At 36.9% G+C, this 19,588-nt stretch overlaps 2 protein-coding genes across 8 annotated transcripts; both read right to left on the bottom strand.

Moving 5' to 3' along the window:
- Positions 1-307: 307 nt before the first annotated feature.
- LOC112275793 (putative sugar phosphate/phosphate translocator At5g25400) lies at positions 308-2,793 on the bottom strand. 3 transcript variants are annotated; one of them, XM_024506436.3, is made up of 2 exons: positions 2,307-2,793; positions 308-2,051 (listed from the first exon to the last, which is right to left on the bottom strand). In XM_024506436.3, exon 2 carries the CDS (start codon positions 1,786-1,788, stop codon positions 706-708), a length of 1,083 nt encoding a protein of 360 aa, XP_024362204.1. In that variant the 5' UTR covers positions 1,789-2,051; positions 2,307-2,793; the 3' UTR covers positions 308-705. The 3 variants fall into 3 exon arrangements, with proteins under 3 accessions (XP_024362204.1, XP_024362205.1, XP_024362203.1); XM_024506437.3 differs by having other exon boundaries at positions 308-1,957; positions 2,307-2,786; XM_024506435.3 differs by having other exon boundaries at positions 308-1,964; positions 2,307-2,784.
- A 14,493-nt stretch (positions 2,794-17,286) lies between these two features.
- On the bottom strand, positions 17,287-19,582 carry LOC112276160 (uncharacterized). Of its 5 annotated transcripts, none has more exons than XM_090246738.1 (3): positions 19,221-19,582; positions 18,665-18,841; positions 18,172-18,334 (listed from the first exon to the last, which is right to left on the bottom strand). In XM_090246738.1, exons 1-3 carry the CDS (start codon positions 19,429-19,431, stop codon positions 18,306-18,308), a joined length of 417 nt encoding a protein of 138 aa, XP_090102864.1. In that variant the 5' UTR covers positions 19,432-19,582; the 3' UTR covers positions 18,172-18,305. The 5 variants fall into 5 exon arrangements, with proteins under 5 accessions (XP_090102862.1, XP_024363000.2, XP_090102861.1 ...); XM_090246737.1 differs by having other exon boundaries at positions 18,593-18,841; positions 19,221-19,449; XM_090246736.1 differs by lacking the exon at positions 18,665-18,841 and having other exon boundaries at positions 17,287-18,334; positions 19,221-19,449.
- Between the last annotated feature and the right edge of the window lie 6 nt (positions 19,583-19,588).

Consider the following 19,588-nt stretch of genomic DNA (forward strand, 5'->3'; position numbering starts at 1 on the left):
TTTTCCAGAAAATATAAAATCTGGACATCAAAGCTTCGTTTTTTACCAGTTATTTATATAATAATAATACATTCAAATATCCATGAAACATTTGCAATAAAAAAATAGTTGTTTGAATAGATGTTTGACCAGACAACAAAAAGTTAGAAGAACGGGTGGAGAGAGAAGAAAACCAAGTCGAAGACCCACGACGACCAAGAAGACGACAGTGGACCACGAAGAAAAGACGACGACGACGATGACGACGACGAGAGGTTGGGGGGGCTAGTTTTGGCATGAATGGAAGATATCAATGTGGGTAGAACCATTAAACGCTGCAAAACTTATGTTAAAAATTAAAAAATGGGTAACGGAGACATAATAGAAAATTGAGCGAGGGAGGGAGTGAGAGTCCTCCGCAGCCAACTTCTTAATCCTACCAAAGATCTCTCACCGACACCCAGTGCCGCTACAACTGTACCCAAGACTCACACCTCCGGGATCTGCATCTGCCTGCCTGTCCTAAAGCTCGCATCCATGTAACGACAGCTAGGGTTTGAGTGTCGGATGTGAAAATCGCTGCCTTTTGCAATAACACATCCACTTCCAAGTGATCATGCCACAGAAATGGGAGAAGACATCTGATGGGACTTTCTCATGGGGTTGAATGGGCTTCAGCGGCTTGAAGTGGTGGGAAGAAAAAAGGTGAAAAATAAAAGAAAAAAATTAGTGGGTTTGAGCGTCGGACTTGTGAGAAGGAGATGAACTCTCATCGAGTCTCTCCAGCTTAGAATCCAGCAGCCGCAAATTCTCCTCGTCCTCGCTGACCTTCTGTGATTTCTGCTGTTCCTTGGCCTTCATGGTCTGCAGTTTGGCGTAATTGTAGTAACAGACGGCGACGAAAGCGATGCCGTAGCCGAAGAGATTGATGAAAGTCACTCGGTCCAAGATGACGGACCAGGAGAAGGCGATGAGGAGCCAGTCCTTCACCACGCCCGCCACATTCATGGTGAGGGCGGATGTTTTCCCGACCAGAACAAAGACGGCGATGTTGAGCAGGAACGCGACCATAGAGTTGAGGCCGAACGTGAAGAAGTCGAAGTGGAAGGACGACATTACCAGCAGCTTCGGCCATTCGATGAGATACCAAGGGACAGAGAGGAAGACAAAACACGCGGGCGCGACGTAATAGAGTGTTGTAATGGGATTGAGGGAAATTCCCCGGGAGTTGAGAAGAATTTGGATCAAGACAAGACGGAGGGCTTCCACGCATACAGCCGCAAGCTGCAGCGTGACACCCCAGACATTGAACCGCGCCTCCCCGTAGGCCGCAATGGCGACACCAATGGAGATCATGACCATGTTAGCCATGGTCGAAGAGTTGAATACATCCTTCTTGAAAAGTACCCCAAGAGAGTAGACTGCCACCGGCATGAGCGCCTTGAGCATCTGGATGAAGGAGACGCTAAGGTAGATGTAAGCCGAATTCGAGAACCACAGAGAGAGCGAGAAGAGGAGGCCGATGGGGACGATGGACCTGAAGTAGAGGTCCTTCGTCATCGCGGCGCAGGGCTCAACCAACTTCAGCCCGCGCACGAGGAGGAAGGCGAGCCCGGAGGAGAACGCCATGTGAATCATAGTCAGAGAGACTGGGTATGGCCAGTTGTACATTCCGCGGTCAAGAATATATTTGTTAAAGATGATCACGGAGAAGCTGAGAAAGATCCATACTGCGACATACGTGTAGCTCAAGACAATTCTCTGTAACACGCCGCTGTTGGCAGTGGCGCTCGACCCGCCCTTCGCCATTGCGAGACTGTGGGTCAATCCCGACAGTCAGGGCTGGCCGGTTTATTACTCACCAGCTCCGCTACAAGGTCTCAGAAAACCTGAAGCCTGCCACAGCAATTTGGTGGCCCCTAGGTCCACGAGCTCACGAAAATAGATGGTCAGGTGTTCACTCTCTCCACTTCTCTCGCTGTTACCTAATGGAATCCAAGTTACCCACATCAGACGCAATTTGAGCTTCCCCGAACGAAAAGGATGACATACACCCTGACAATCAGTCGATGCTGCAACCAAAGCAATCACATTCCTGAGGACAAAAAGCAATTTCAACCCTTTCGCCCCGAGTAAGGCTCCATATACTCAGACTGAAGCTTAAAGAAACCTAAGAGCCCGCCTCCTAATCCTCCGAATGCACTTCGTGAACAGGAGCTACAACAACAAGCACATAGATCTGGCACAAAAGCCGGCGACAACACGGAGAACCGTAGTATAAACAAAAACAAAAACAAAAAAACGAGAAGAAAAGAACACTGGCTTACCTCGTTCTGACCCGCCTGAGCAGGGCCCGCTGCAGGTAGAACTCACAATAAACGGAACTAAAACAGACGCCCTGCACGCTCTTTATCCAACCTTCAACGGTCCGCACCTGGAATCGATGCACCCCTTCTACATCTACTTCTAATCACCTTCAGAGATCGACCCAAGGAAGGCTAACACAAGCGCGAGCATGACACCCTCATTCTCAAATAAGGCAGGCTATCACCGAAATGACCGCCCACCTGGAAGGAACTACAGTAGCAGAGTTACTAAAAATTCTTTTTCCCCCCGTGCTTTTCCTTGACGACCCCTGCCGCCAATACCGAGCTTTTGGATGCTGATGCTAACACCGTCAGAGCTCTTCCCTTATCGAGACTTTGAGCAAAAGTATGCGGATTTTCGGGGGCAGACATGCACGTTCACTTTGAAAAACAACGAGGACAAGGAACCTGCATTCACCTCCAGTCAAATTTCCTGAGTTCCGAAACTCCACAGGTGCTTTGGGGTCCTCTCAAGGCATATCCACAGCAAGCCCACGACTCCCCCTTTGCCGAAGATGTTCAGAAACTACCAAACCCTAGCTAGGTTCGCATGGACGTGAACGAGCGGAATCCCAAAGACACGTGATCATGTGGCCTCATTCGTTACCGATGGCTGATTTGCCAAAGACTGGGAAACACGTGTGCGATGTGAACAGAAAGATGGGAACGTGATTGACTTTCGTAGAAGCTCTAGTGTTCACGCTTTGGACCATCCCCCACAAATCCTAATTTTGTTGATGGGCTGGGAAGCATTTTCTTTGCAATGGAGAAAGGAAATGGGGTCATGTAGAGCTGGTAGTTGGGTTCATATTAGCCTTCAACCTCATGGGCATCAATGGTGGTACCCTTTATGACTTGCATGGGTAAGTCTTTTGGTTGGTTGGTGATGGGGGGCACATGTCCTTTATGCCACTTGGGCATCCATAGATTCTACTATGTGGCAAGGAATAGTCTCACCTTGTGTTTGTTTTTTCAGATGTTTCCAATTTTCTTTTTTTCAAATCCCATTTTGACACTTCTTAATTTAAGTCATGAAGCCATGCAAAATCCATTAAAATTACAATCTTTGATGTTGTTAACAAGTTTTGGAACCTGAAAGCTCATTGACTAAATAATAGTGCCTTGTATTTAAGACTCTGTGAGGATGAAAATATAAAAAAAAATCCAAAAAAATTGTGAATATATATATATATATATATATACACGATATTGTTTAGCTATTTCACTTGCCAACTCTTTTGTATAAAAAATTTCAACTAACATGTTAGGGTGTTAGATTTTTCACTTTAAATATATTACAATTGTATGATTACAATGGATGTGAGTGCATGAACCAATACCAAGCAATACCTTTCAATTCAAAACTTGACCATGTTGTTTGACCACACAACTGAAAAGTATAAATTATGCTTAACACACATCTCCACTTTGACCACCATGTAGTGATGCTCATCCACACAATCAAACTAGCTTCAACACCACAGTTTTCATTGCATCTTATATAGAAATCTGAGTGTGTTTTGGACAATTTCAACAAAACAAGAAAGAGTGATATCAAGCTGTTGAATGGTAGTTTCAACTCATCTGTCCAAAGCAAGAAGAACAAAACCCACCAATTCTCAAAAGCCACAGGATAAATCAAATCATGGGCTGTCCCAAGGGAAGATGATTCTGCACAAAGAACAAATAAGCCATTGGTGAAATACTGTGAAGGAAAAAGTTTGAGGGCTGTGAGACTACAAATAAAATGTAAGTGTCAATGCTGTTGATAAAAAAAAGCTACTGAATGCATGGAAGAGTTGTGGGCATTCCACCAATTCACAATTCCAATGCAATCTCCACAACAGCTTGTCACTCTTCCAACTAACAGATGGCTGTGTTGAAGTCAAACCACCGGTTAGGGTCAAAAGCACTTGGCCAGCAGACCCGCCACGTAGGCGCCAACTCAGCAACTTAGTTGGTGGGTGGGTAGCCAGTAGGCACCTGGTGGACCTGCAGCCTCTGACCCCCCCCTCCCCTGGATCCAGGGTGTGGAAAGCACCGATTCTACACCCCACCCCACGGAATCTGGGCAGTTCATCGCTCCATTCCACCGCTTGGATGATTATTTGCTCATTATGGGCGGAATTCATCCGATTCATGCCCGACATCCAACGGCTTCTGAATCTGCATCCAGGGTGCAGGCAAATTCCGGCAATCGTTTTCCTGTGGGAACGTGTGGAGAGAACATATATTCTCTACTTCTGACGAAAGGGCACAGTGAGTCTTCAATTATCATGGATTTCAACGCAAAATACTTGAATTTGACTAGCTCTATCATTGTCCAAGGTTTGATCTTGAAAATAAAATAACACAAAAGATAGCATGAGAAAATTTAAAATAAACCTTGATTAGAATGAAAATTGATGATGATTCAATAAGTTTCAATTATAAAATATAGGTGTAGAGAAAAAAATTGAAATAATTAACATACTTGAATATAAATCAAATTATATATATATATATATATATATATATTTAGGGAGTTGTTAAAGCCACACCACCCCTCCCACCTCACGATCCATTTTATACATGTCTCTTGTCCTTGACCCCATTTCCAACCTCTATTCCTATCTCCATCCCTAGCCTCACATTCAACATTATTAATTTCTCTATTACACTCTGGACTTGTTATAAAATATATTTAAGTATCCTCAAATATGAAAAAAATCTATTTTATTTTATTACTATTAAAAAAATCTAGATAAGTAATTTATCATTATTTTAAATATTTTTAGAATTTAAAAAATAAAAAATAAAAGAAAAAAATCTATAATATTGATGCTTGTAATAAATTTGCAAAATATTTAACTAGATGCTTGAATAAAACATGATTTAAAACTAGAATGTTTTTATTTTATTTAGAATTGTCTTTAATTTGTATATTTTTAATTTTTTAATGCTTATAAGTTATTAATTTATTTTGGTTCTAAACATTATTTCTTGAAGAATGATATCAAGTATAGACATCATTTGCAATTGACTAATCCAAATTCATGTTGTTTTTTTTGTAAATTTTTATAAAATTATCTATTTATTTATTTATATTTATATATGTAATAAAAAATATATATTTATATATATAATTTTCTTCTTGAACTTTTGGTTTAATTCATATTTGTTACATCACTTGAATAGGAACAACTCATATTTTTCTCTTCCAAGTATTAATTGCTACAACCTTGTGCTATATAAGCCAAATTAATATAGCTTCCTTACAAGCCCAAGGGTTAGACGAATTCTCTCTTCAATTAAATGAAAAGTCTTGATTAAGAAGATGAGACCATTTTCATGCCATAAGATTAGTAGTATAACTATTACTTTAAAGAACCACTAAAACCCATCTGATCAAGAGTTCTTTGGTGGTTTCTTATGGATGGATGATGCTAAGACTTCTTTCTTTACAAGCTTTACAAATAATATGTTATGCCACTTTAGATTGAGTTGAAGAAATAGTATTTTTCAACAAAAAGTATTAAATCATTGATTTGTTTTTTTGAACAACCTTTAATATAAGCAACCTATATGACTAAAAACAAATATAATAAAAAAAATAAAGTGTTATTTATAATGATGGTTTACTTGCTATATTAATTAAAAATAAAATATTATTTACAATGATGGTTTACTAAATCAATATGACCTTTGATAATAGTATGTTAAAATCAACCTCTAGCTAAAGTATGGTTGATCATGGCAATGTAGTAACTAATAATAATAACCAAAAGGTCTAGAAAAATTCAATACTTACTCCATTTTGACTTGATGGTTTGCTCTTAGCCATCTCTTTTATAAATTTTTTAATTTAATACCTACTAAATAACTTAAATAAATCCTTGTTCATATTCTTTGAAACCTTGAATAAAATAATATTAAGTAAGAAAGTCATGGCTTTTTAAAAAAATTATAATTCTTGATTTATATCAGTTTGAATAAAAATCATAAATTTTTTTCTTCTAAATCTTCAAGATTATCTTATGGCACACCTTGGAAATTTTTGAATTTTATAATAATAGATTCATGATGGAAATTTCTAAATGCAACATAAGATAATTTATTTGTATTATCTCTTATTTGTGTCTATTTAATCCAAGCATGTATTGACCTCCATTATTGTTGCCAATCTCTAAATGGCTTAAAGAAAATATAGACTTATTTAATACAAGCTTAAATGTCTATATCTTGAGGATTTTATTAAAGATTAAATAAGGCTTCTTATAATTAAAATTATAATTTGATGTGTTTTTTTGATTGCAAATATACTTCTTCTTTATAAAAAGACTTTTAAAAACATATAAGAATTTGCATGCAATGAATAAATAATTCTTTGCTATTATGGTGAAATCAAATCTCATTAATGTATTTAAGAATCAAATGATTGTTGAGATAATAAATATTTATTTTAAAAATAGATGATTTAGATTTAATTTTTTTTGAAATGAAAAGTGAATTTAATTGAAAGATGATTAAATAATGTGTAATTTTTTCTAATACAATAGTCTTGAATTTTTTTTTTAGAAAATAAAAACTTAAATAAACTTATCTTGGCTCACATCCTTACTTTCTATTTTTTATTGTTCACAGAATGATATAATGAACTAACTTAGTTGAAGGTATTTACTAATAGAAGACAAGAATTAAAATAAATTTAAGAGTTTTTATCTTTGGATAGTAGTCTATTACAAAAAGTTGATTGATATCTTGCTTTTTCAACCACATTCTAGTCTCTACCAAAGATGAATAGAATATTAGAATATAATTTGTTACATAAGTCTTTCCAAAGTTGGAATTTTTTAAATTTATGGTTGGGTGTATATATGTCAATAATTCCAAGGATATCAATAAATATGATCTAAAATACTCTATTATGCATAAGAGCCCCTACATTATTAACTAAGTATTTAATTTTTGGAGAGATTAGTATATATACATGTACAAATTATGCACCATGTAGATTTTTTATATAACCTAGTGGTTTCTAAAATGTCAAAACCAATATTAAGCCACAAGGAATTGCCCAATTCATGGATCCTTGATTTACATAACTTATTCTTGTGAATAAGTATAATACCGCATTTTGAATAAATGCTTTAGATGTAATTACAAAATATCAATATTTTTAGAAGGTTATTTAGATCCTTTAAATTATAAAATAATATCTTTTAATTTATAAATTATTAGAAGAAAAAAATCTTAGATGCATCTTGTTAATATGAGGTTGCTTTTTTGAAGAGATAAAATATTTTTTTTTTTTAAGATAAGAGCTTGTTTGTGTATGTAAAGTGCACATACTATTATTTTTTTTGATTTTATAGAAAAAAGGGATTTTTTTTTCTTGATTTTTGGTAATCATTAGTTCAATGATTCTATTCATATGCTTACATCATAAATTTCAAGTCTTAAAATATTTTTAGGTTGTTCAAATTCTCTAAATAAAGTTATTTGTAAGTTTATTTTTTAGCCGTGTAGAAATTATTGATTTTTTAGTGGTTTTATTATACAAATCTAGAGTTAATATAATATCATGCAAACCAAAAAGTATACCATATTAAAGAAAATTTGTTAGTATATGTGATTGTGATGGAGGAACAAAAATGTATAATTTCAAACTTAATTCACCTTAAATATTCCATAATTACTTTTTGTCTTCTAGTATTGTTTGAATTCCAAGTCCACTATCTTTATTGAAATGAATATTATAATATTATATTATAACGTAGCTATTTAATAAAAGAAAAAAAAAATATTATAAAAGAGCTTACTTTGAAAAGATAATAAAAATTAATTTAAAAACATAAATAAAATTTAAGAATATAATAAAAATTAATAAGTTTTAGTATTATCTTTTTATAAAAAATGCTTGTATTTACTTTGTAAGGCCATAAATAAGATAATATATATATATATATATATATATATATATATATATATATATATTTTGTTTATAGATGAATTAGTTTTTAATATTTGTACAAATTTTAGAACAAGTAAATGGTGAAAATAAAAGCTATTGTCACAAATTTAGAATACTGACTAGAAATCTAAACAAGAAGCTTAAGAAGAATTGGTAAAAACTAGATTAATCAGATGAGTACAAAAACAATACTAGAGAGGTGAGCTAGAGCTCCAAGAGGTGTAATGTCGAGATTGAGGATTCCCTCAGTCTCGGCTCTTATATATATTACAAGCTAGGTAGCTTCTCAAGTAGCTTCCACAAATTAGGAAGCTTCTCAAGTAGCTTCTATGAGTTAGAAAGCTTCTTAAGCAGCTTCCATGAGCTTGAAAACTTCTCAAGTAGCTTTTACAAACTACAAAGCTATTCTAGAACCTTCTAAAATCTTCTACAACTTATTAGTGTATGTCCTTACCATCACCTCCTCCCTTTAGCTTCAAGGTCTCCAAGAAGCACTCCTATTGCGAGTCAGTATCAACATAAGAAGTTGAAAATTTGTCACATAGTGTCTGCAATATACTCAAGTTGTTGTTTGCACAGCAAGTAGTTCATTGGTCCTTGTAATCAACAATAGTGTCCTACGCCTTCGATTTTCAACTAGGCATGAACTTTTGTGTCTTCATTGTGAAAATGCCTTCTAAACACTCCTTCAAGAAGATCACAACAGACAAGTTCTACTTCAAACACAATCACTAACGACCTGTTACTATGTATCCTTCATCATCTTTGTGGTACAAGCGGTTCTTCATCTCAAGGTCGTCTTCGTGAGATACTTGGTTTAGAGAACATGATTGGTATGGTATCTATCTCTTGGCTATCCATATCAGACCGAAAAAATAAGCACTAAACATGGAAGAATGGGCTCAGGTTACAGATTTATAGTCTCTAATTATGTCTTTTAGAGGTTCCTTCTCCCCCTTCTTTGTAAGGCTGAGGATTAAGAGGCTTCTAGGAGAAGAAACTTCACTATAAAACTTTCATCGAAAGAGCTTAGGTTTATGAGCATAGCGTTGATGAAACTCATGTACCTTTTGCGATGCATTGATAAGATTTTTTGCTGATTCCTATGTGCGCTCATTGATATCATAGCTGCTCCAATGCACTAGATACTCCAATTTCTCTCACTTATGCCACAAATCTACTATCTTTTCCACCTCATATTCCTCGTGATTCTCAATTTTAATACTAAGTGGCGGATATTGCACTCTTCCAAGAAAAAACAACTCTTGATAAGGCTCCAACAAAGAAACATGAAAGACTGGGTGTACGTTCATAGCAGCCGGTAATTCTAGACGGTATGCCAATGGATTGATTTGCTTCTGGATGAGAAATGGTCCCAATCTTCGGTAGTCCAACTTATCACATGGCCGCTTAGTTTTGATATTCCATCAAAGCAGCCATACTTTATTTCCAATTTTGAAAGTAGGTGCTTGATTTCGAAATTTGTCTACGGACGCCTTGTAAGCTTTCTGGGCGGTTTGCAATTGAAGCTTCAACGTAGTTTGAAACTGCGATAGTTGTTTTATAAATCTTTCAGCTGCTGGGTTGTTATTGGTTGACGGATTCAACAAATCAAGCTTCGAATGATACCCATAGTTTGAAAAGAATGGTGTTTGATGGATCGATGCATGAAGGATGTTGTTATATGTAAACTCGGCTAACGATAGATATGCAGTGTAATCATCTTACTGATAGTTGATATTGCATCATAAATATTGCTCCAAAGTTTGATTCACTCGTTTTGTTTGGCCGTCAGTTTGAAGATAGAAAGCTGAAGAAAGCTTGATATCCACCTTCAATATCTCAAAGAGAGATCTCTAGAACTTTGATACGAATTGGTTTCCTCGATCCGACATGATATCATCTTGTAAAATATGATATCAATACACACTATCAAAGAATAGCCTTGCTGTGTCTTTACTTCACGATGTTTTCTTGCAAGGGACAAAGTGTGCTATCTGTGTAAGCCGATCTACCACAACAAAGATGATGTCAAATGAATTTGATGGTGGCAAGTCCATAATGAAGTCCATGGAAACTGAAGACCATGGCCGACGTGGAATAGGTAATGGCTGAAGAAGACTATAAGGACGATGCCGAGGATTTTTGGATCTTGAACAAATGTCACAGGAGAGAAAAAAATCCTTGACATCCTTCTATATTTGATGCCACCAAAAAATCTCAGGAAATAAGTTCCAAGGTCTTATTGAATCCAAAATGTCTTGTAGTTGAAAAGTCGTGTCGAGATTGGAGAACTCGAAGTCGTGCTGGTCCCTTTGAAATATACAACCACTCCTCAAAGTATAAAAGATCTCCTTCCATCTTCAACTAGTTATTATTGACACATTGCGTGATATTGAGGGCTACAGAATCTCCAATAGTCGCAGTACATACTTAGTTGACGAAGTCAACATCAATTGGCTCTATAGTAGAGCAAAGCCTGAATTGTTTCGACTTCAATAACGTTGTACATTATTGATCAAATTTTTCTTCTCCAACCTTTGGCATTAGATACGATCTCCTTCATAATGCATCAAATAGTCCTTGTTGCTTCCAAGGCTGATAGGGAATAACAAAGTCAAACTTAAATAGCAACATATTCCATCGAGCTTGACAATAACTGAGAACCCGAGCTAACATGAAGTACTCCAAATTCTTATGAACCATGTATACAGTCATCAGATGTGCAGCTCCTTTGAGAAAAAGACGCCACTCTTGGAAAGAATCCACTATCGCAAGAAGTTCTTTAATGTGGATATCATAGTTCATCTCAGTAGTAGAAAACTTCCAAGAGTAGAATACAATCGGATGAAGCTTCTCGTCTGTGCTTATCTACGAAAGTACAACTCCCAGAGCAAAATCTGAAGCATTAATCTCCAAATAGAAGGCCTTTGCAAAGTCCGGATGTATCAAGATTGGAGCCATAGTAAATACTGTCTTAAGATCTTGAAATGTTTTTTTTTGTTAGAGGTCCCCATTTAAGCTTGTCATTACATATCAACCGAGGGAGCGGAGCAGCAACTTGAGAATAATTCTTGATGAAGATTCGACAGAAGTTAGCAAAGCCAAGAAAGCATTGTACATCTTTAATTGTCTTTGGAACTTCTCGTGATACGATTGCTTCCACCTTCTTAGGGTCCATCTTTAAATCTTTTGTAGTTACAATGAATCCCAAAAATTTGATCTCAGTTTGGTTAAACAAGCACTTCTCCAACTTGGCATAAAATCCTTGCTTGTAAAATTTTTTAAGGACCAGACGAACATGTTTTTCATGCTCTTCTACGTTCTTGGAAAATATCAAAATATCATCTAGATAGATAACAACAAAATCATCAAGGTTTTCTCGAAAGATGTCATTCATCATGTGTTGAAAGACTGTCGGAGCATTGATAAGATTGAAAGGCATGACATTATATTCAAAATGGCCATACCTTGTACGGAAAGCTGTCTTCTATTCGTCTCCTTCCTTGATATGCATGAGATTGTAAGCTCTCCTTAGATCAATCTTTGTAAAGATCCTTGCATGTCCTAGTTGCTCTAGAAGACTTGATATCAAGCGTAATGGATAACACTTCTTCTTTGTCACCTTGTTGAGACCTCGATAATCAACGCACATCCGCAGCGAGCCATCTTTCTTCTTCACAAATAAGATTGGTACCCTACATGGTGACTTCGAATGAGGACTGAAATTCTTGGCTAGATTTTTGTCAATATACTTTCGCAATTCCGCTAACTCTGTTTGCGACAAATTGTAGATTGAGCCAAAAAGTGGTTATGCTCCTTCTTGCAACTCTATGGCACAATCCTATGGTCGATGCTCCGGTAGCATGTTGGCACTTTTCTTTTGAAACACTTCTTGAAAATCCTTATATTACTCCAATATATTTGCTGTGGAAATCTTCTCTCCGCTAGTTGAAGTTACATAAATGACAAATGATGTACCTTCCTTGGATGATGTTATAAATGCTCTTGCTCCAATAAATAAGGATTTTTTGATTCATGATCTTCTAACAGACTTACTCTCAAAATGTTCTATAAGAAATGTCATCCTTCGTAACCTCCAATCTATCGATGGGTTATGCATTTCTAATTAAGAAAGACTAAGAAAAATAGGATTTGATGGGATTTTAATAATATTAAAAATGATATAACTACTATGGTCTTTAAACATCACCTCTATAGGTTTTGATACATGAGTGATACTACCAGACAATAAAGGTCGTCTATCTATTACTACTAGGTGAATGGGTTTAGATTTTCATACTAAAAGAAACTTGTGACACTTAAGAAATTCTTCATCTAAAAAGCAAGCAGATGCTCTTGAATCTAATAATACTAAGATTTTTAGTTTCTGAGGGCCGAACGATAGAGAAATGGTAGAGCAATAGGCAAGCTGAGCGAAAAGTGAGGAACTTGATTGTTGTTGTAGTATTGAATTGACTTGTCACACGGTCCCTATTGTAGTTGGGCATCTTTGTTTTCCTGAACAAACGTGCCACTGGTCCTGACAATGTGTCGATTTTGCTTCTTGAGGCAGTTTCCAGCTTTGTGGCCTTCTTCACCACAATACAAGCATAGTCCTTCCTCCATATGCCGCTTTTTTTCTTCTAGAGTTAGGAATTTGATATATACCACGTCAATTTGCATGTCTTCCACCTCTAAATGTGAATTCAGACTACTTTCTGACATAGTTGGAGCGTAGTGAGTCGTATGTGGTCTTGAGCATTAGTCTTGATGACGTTGGAATAGGTGGTTATCGCACTTCACAGCTTAGCTAATGGCTTTGTTGAGCTTTCACAGATCGAAAAGAGATAATAAAAAAATCTTTCATATCGTCCCTCAAGCCCCAATAAAATTGACTTATCAATGCTTCCTCGTCCCAGTTGATGTTGCACGCCAATTTTCTGAAATTTGATGCATAGACTGATGCAGAGCATGCCTCTTATCGTAGCGATTGGATATTTCTTGTAGTCCATCATGCCTTGTCATGTTTGCCAAATACTTCCACAAACGCATCCAATAAAGTTTCAAAGTTGTTCAAAATTGACGATCTTTTCTCAAATAAAGGAGCAAACCATCATAGAGCTTGCCTTGTGAGCAAAGTTCCAACCAGTCCAACACGTGACTTCTCCGTCGAATAGCATTCGGGCTGTAAAGCTGTTATCAATCTAATTTAATTGACAAAGCCTTGAAACTTGGAATGCGTACCATCGAACTTATTTGGAAGGCTAATTTGGGGCTCCTTTCATTGTAAGACCAATGGTCTTTGTTGAACTAGAGGCAAAGTTGCTTCTCTTGGTGCTGAAGCTTGAGGCTGGTGAATCCTCGATTGTGCCATCCTAGATACTCCATCATTATGAAGTCTTGAAATGATTTTTTCAATCTCTACAGTTCTTTGTGATAATATAGCAAGAGCATTTATAATGGTGTCCAACTTGGACTCCAAACTTTTAGTCATACTAATATCTTGACCTCCGGCCATTCTAAGACAAGGAAAGAAATGACTCTACAAGAAGGCAGTATTGGTTTAGAGGAGGGTACTCCGCAACCTCTAAAATGCCTTAAAACCTTCAAGAAGAGGGGTAATTCACTCTCTCTAAGAAAGTTAAGACTCCAATATTGTAATAGAAGAAATATCAGTTTAGAGGAGAGTAATCCGCAACCTCTACAATGCGAGCACCTTCAAGTAGAAGGATAATCCACACTCTAACAAGAAAGAACTAGCTCTAATATGAAAGATGAGTGCAATCTCGATAAACAGTCATGAATTTAGAATACTGATTTGAAATTTAAACAAGAAGCTTAAGAAGAATCAGCAAGAACTAGATTAATCAGATGAGTATAAGAACAACACTAGAGAAGTGAGCTAAAGCTCCAAGAGGTGTGTTGTCAAGAGTGAAGATCCCCTCAGTCTCGGCTCCTATATATACTACAAGCTAAGAGGCTTCTCAAGTAGCTTCCACAAACTAAGAAACTTCTCAAGAAGCTTCTACGAGTTAGAAAGCTTCTCAAGTAACTTCAACAAACTAAGAAGCTTCCCAAATAGCTTCTACGAGCTTGAAAACTTCTCAAGTAGCTTCTACAAACTACGAAGCTTCTTTAGAACCTTCTAGAATCTTCTACAACTTCCTAGTATATATCCTTGATAGCTATTGACTTCAAAAGTTTAACATCATTGTTGAAGAAGAAAAGTAATCAATGCTTAAGTAGATCAAGAGCATGCTATCGATTTATAAGTTTGATTCTTTTAAAATTTTCTAAGCTTATTGTTAACAAAAATATTGAAAAGTGAATTTAAAAAAAATTAAGATCAATAGATGAATGAATAATTATTGAAATTTAAAATAAATTAGAAATTATACTTTAGATTTGATTAGATTTTTTAGAATTTTTTAAAGATTTTGTTAGGATTTGATTGGAACTTTATAAAATGTACTTAAAATTTGATTAGATTTAAATTAAGGTTTATTTAGGATTTCTTTGGAATTGGTAAAAATTTATTCTTGATTTATTTATTTTTTTTAAATTTTTATTTTATTTTTATATTTTTATGATTTCTTTATAATATATTTAGAATTAATTAGAGTTTTTTAAGATTTAATTAGGAATATCAAAGTTTAATTAAGCTTTATTTAAAGCTGATTAGAGTGTTATAGATTTTTTTTAGGATTTTTTGAAAGTTGATAAGAGTTACTTAGTATAATTAGAAGCTTATTTAGGTTATTCAAAATTATGAAAAATATATTATTAAATATCTTATACATTATTTTTGGATTATAAATCCATCTTCAAGATAAGATCAAATTCTTTTACAATAATATGCCTAATGCATTTCTAATTGATTTTTACATGGTATGACAAGACTTACTTCCTAAAAAAATTGTGAATTTTTTTGCAAACTTCTTAGTTGTATAAATCACATCTTCAATTTGTATATCTTAAATATCAATCTATGGAGAGAATTGAACGACTTCTTTGACTTTATTTTTTAGAAGATTTGGAATAACTTAAAAAATCAAGTCTATTTTTATTTTAATAATTGCTCAAATAGTCCCATGTTGTGCCTCGTTTTTCTTGATTCAGATCAGAATAAATCTATATGTATCAAATTCTAGCTTCACTCATTATGTATTAGAGAAGTTCACATATATGTCACTTTTGGTAATTGTGTCCTTTGAAACTCATAGAAGGTGCTTCTATTGTCTCAACTTGACTTCTTTGAAGTTGCATAGATTAACATCTATTCTTTGTATTTGATAAAGCTACACAATATTTTACTTTGTGATTGGTTGCTAAGCAAAATTGACATCTCATTGGAAGGTTTAAATAGTTGATATAAATATATTTTTTGATATTCAAAATTATATTATCCACTTGAATTTCTAAATCCCATCTAAAATCTAAAGTTATGTTTTTGTTGTCAGGGCCATGTTTGAGTACATGACCTAATCTCAATGTGATTTAAAGAGCAATAGTGAAAATTCTTCTAGAGCTTCTTTCAATTCAATCTAAGTAAAGGTCTTAAATGTATCAAAGTTCCAAATTGCTATTGGTTAAAATAGTGGATCCCAAATTGAAAGGTACAAAAACCAAACTTGGATCTGCAAGGCAATAAAAGAAGAATCCCACGTTTAATTTCTTATAAAAGATGTTTGGAAATATAAGTAACCCCGTCCAAGGTTTTTTCCAATATCTTTATTCCAGATTTTGAGGCTAGAGTCCTTCAGTTTCCTTCCTACAAAACATACAATGATGGTATTCCGGCATAATTGTAGTAGGATGAGCAGACTGCGAACTATCAGGCCAAGCATCAAGCATTGGTAAGCATTTGTGTAGTTTGGCCAAAACGGTGATGTCCTATCCCCACAATAAGAAGAAGATGCCAACAGCCTGTGTAGTTTTTGGAATCAAAGGATTTATGTACTGGTTTCGTTGTTTAGAGGCATCTTATGATATCGTGTTTTATGTGCCATTTCTTGTGTTGAATGACTTGAACCGATCTATTTTTCGAACTGATAGAAGCAATCATTAGTATGGCTAATTGATAAACTAAATGTGATAGTTTAAGCCACTGAAATATACTACGTGAACTTGCTGTGCACGAGTAGAGCTCAAGGCTGCCGAACAGGAAGAGTTTTCAAAGAAGAAAGTTGTTGCTCTCGAAAAGGAAACTGCGAAGGTACTTTGCGAAGCACCTGCAAGTGAAGGAGAAGATTGGGATCAGGAACATCCTGTGGGGATGATATCTGGGTAAGGCTGGCGAATCGAACAAGCTTGGCCCGTCCATTTCAGTAGTTACCGCCTCCTGCTCGTAATGTGTAACGAGAACAGATGCGGATTCGTTCACAAGTAAATATAATTTATGGTTACACTGGATTATTAGAGTGTATTACAGCTGTGTTCTCTCCGACTGCACGGCAATATTGAACTTGTTCATGCTCCCAAATATGATGGTCTTTTTACGAACAATCCTGAACACAATCTGACATCACCATTGTTCCCATCGTTCAGTGTGAAAGAAATGCTTTTACTTTAAGAAAAGCGACCTTTGTTCCAAGGTCTAGAGATGTCATTTCTTTCCTTAACCAATTTCTAGCATGCAGAGTGAACGTTGCTTTGAAGTGTGCTAACTACCCACGGTTTGCCGCACACAGTAATCACATGGATGGTGCAGCTAGTAATTCATAATGAATGCCGCTCTCCAGAAAACATAAACAATAACTACACCAAAAGCATGCCAACTTAGTCAAATCAATGATGGTCCCTCATCACAAAGAAGAAATGGTTTTATTTCATAAGCTGTGTCGGTTGTAGGTAGGACCTTACTGCGGCACGCTGAAGTTGGCAGGGTGACCAGGAACAATCAGAACAGCAACTAAGAGAGACGATTCATAGAAGGCTTAGGAAATGAAAATGTGGTTTATGGGAAGTTACACGGACACGCAGACCTTCAGCACAATGCAGACAACGCGGATTACTTTGAGTGAAAGAACCAAGTACCAACTGGGTTCGTGTACAATGTGATAACCTGTACAATACTCTGTACAAACTGCACAAAGAAGGTGGTATTCACAACCTCCCCCCAACTCATGCACTAGTGTTCCTAGGCACCTATTGATTTCAATCAAGTCCAAAATCAGATTGTAGCGCATCATTTATACAGTTTAAAACAATTCATTTCACAAATTTGAAAGTTATCGCTGAGCTTCAGGATCCACATATTCAGAGTTTCAGGCGCAGCAGTTTGCAATCCCCTCCGAGGTATATGTACATTAGATAACTTTTGGATGTTGGTGTATCTTTGTGGCGTAAACTTGTTCGCAGCACCATAGCACCAACTAACATATTTACAAGATGACTATTTTAGCAGATTACAGGCAGGTTAGCTACTCCGGCGAGGCCAACTTACTGGCGATAGCAGAATGATACCATTTGTCATGAAAGGTTTGCGTTTCCCAGTTTCCTTTCCGCAGGAGCCGAGCTTTCTCTGCAGTGAAAACCACCTGCCGGCCCGATCGGCGACGCTCTCCCGAGGCTGGGAGATGAGGGCCGACTGCAGAATCCCCATCGCCATGCACGTCGTCTTTCCCAGAAAACGCGGCCATCAATTCATCGCGGGGAAGATTGAGCAGAGGATTTCTAGAGGACTGCAAAATGCTGACAGCCTCCCGGCTACCATCACTCTCACCACTACTTGATTGCCCTTCGCCACCCTCTTTTCGCAAGCACAACACGCGCACCGCCTCCCGGCTCTGTAACCCTCGCACACTAGAAACCGACGCAGACTTGTCGAAGACTTTCGATCCTGCAAACGGCGTCAAAAGCTGTAGAGTCGCCATGTGGTCGATGCAGAGCTCCAAACGATCGGTAATGGTTGCGTAGCGGAAGCAACAGAAGAAGCCAGCGACAAATCGAAGCTCTTCAATATACTGGAGCACAATTGTATCAGAAACAGGCCGCAGATCGGATCAATAATCCCACCACTTGATATCAAAACCTGGCAATCGAGTCAAAGCGTGATGAGAAGGGGATAATACGTCACTTAAGTATGGGCAGTTGCAGGTCGAGGACAATAAGCCAACAGACAGTGGATAAGGACGGATAAACTTAGCAATAAACCCTCACAGGCCGAACCTATCGGACACACGTAGGTCTTGCATGTATTACGGACAACGTCTTTACTGAAATCGACTGCGAGTAACAACCTACAATCACGCTAAACGTTAACATAATTCCATCTTCCACAGTCACGCACTTGCACTGAGGTCTCACACTCCATCTGCATAAAGACCATAATTCACGCATCGACTTGCAGCAGAGCTATTACCCAATAGCGAAGTCCTCGAGCAAAACCGCTCTCTACATAAATTGAAACACGGTTGACACACTGTGTCCAGCTTAGTCGAATAGTGTAACGAAAGAACATGTGCAAATTCTGAAGGCAGCAGAGCACGGCACTTGTGTGTGTTCTGAGTATCGTCGGATGGGGCAGTTTGACGTATTCCTGCACATGGGGAAAATCTTGCAAAAGTACTATACGTAGCTCAAGATGGAAGGTGGAAAAGAAATCACAAAGCCGTATAAACCGAAGCAGCAGGGCATATTCTGAAGACCCAAATGCGGTATCTGAGGATCTTTAGATCGCTGGACGGCGATGAAAATGAGAACGAGGGATACAACAGAGATGAAGTCAACAGTAGTAAAACTGGATTGGAATTAGACAACTGACCTAAGGTTGAGAAACCCATCACCCAGAATCTGGAAGCAAACAAATTATCAGGACTACTCCACATAGTTTTAAAACCTGGGTTCATAATAGCTTAGACCACGTTATACGTCGCTAAAAAGGAATCGGCCGCGAAAATAGATGGCGCATCACCAACCTTCACACACGCCACTAACACAACGGGAGATCGTCTTTGTATCCAATGCTTGTCGCAAGGAGAAAAATCGTGCATGAAAGAAGCTTGATGCGGTGTGCAATAGGCCCTCACGAAATAGGGATGTGTCAGACACACTCAGTTTCCGACCATAATTTGTATCTTCCTCATTTGCGACTGCTGCAACCGTACGCTTGACCGTATCCGCAAACATAGCTTCACCAGATCTGCATCATCACTGCTTTCCGATAGATACACATGATTCGACAGTAACACACCGCCCAAGTGAAAAATTCAAAGTACGCTCGGAACGCCAACACACACTGACGTGATATTCTGACGCTACGAGAACATGACAGACAAGATTACAA

This window comes from Physcomitrium patens, chromosome 23 (assembly GCF_059467195.1).
Source record: "Physcomitrium patens ecotype Gransden chromosome 23, ASM5946719v1, whole genome shotgun sequence".
In the NCBI taxonomy this organism is placed as follows: domain Eukaryota; kingdom Viridiplantae; phylum Streptophyta; class Bryopsida; order Funariales; family Funariaceae; genus Physcomitrium; species Physcomitrium patens.

Bases quoted from the DNA above. Each gene is read 5' to 3' on its own strand.
- LOC112275793 (XM_024506436.3), bottom strand. From the start codon at position 1,788: ATGGCGAAGGGCGGGTCGAGCGCCACTGCCAACAGCGGCGTGTTACAG.
- LOC112276160 (XM_090246736.1), bottom strand. From the start codon at position 18,176: ATGGCGACTCTACAGCTTTTGACGCCGTTTGCAGGATCGAAAGTCTTC.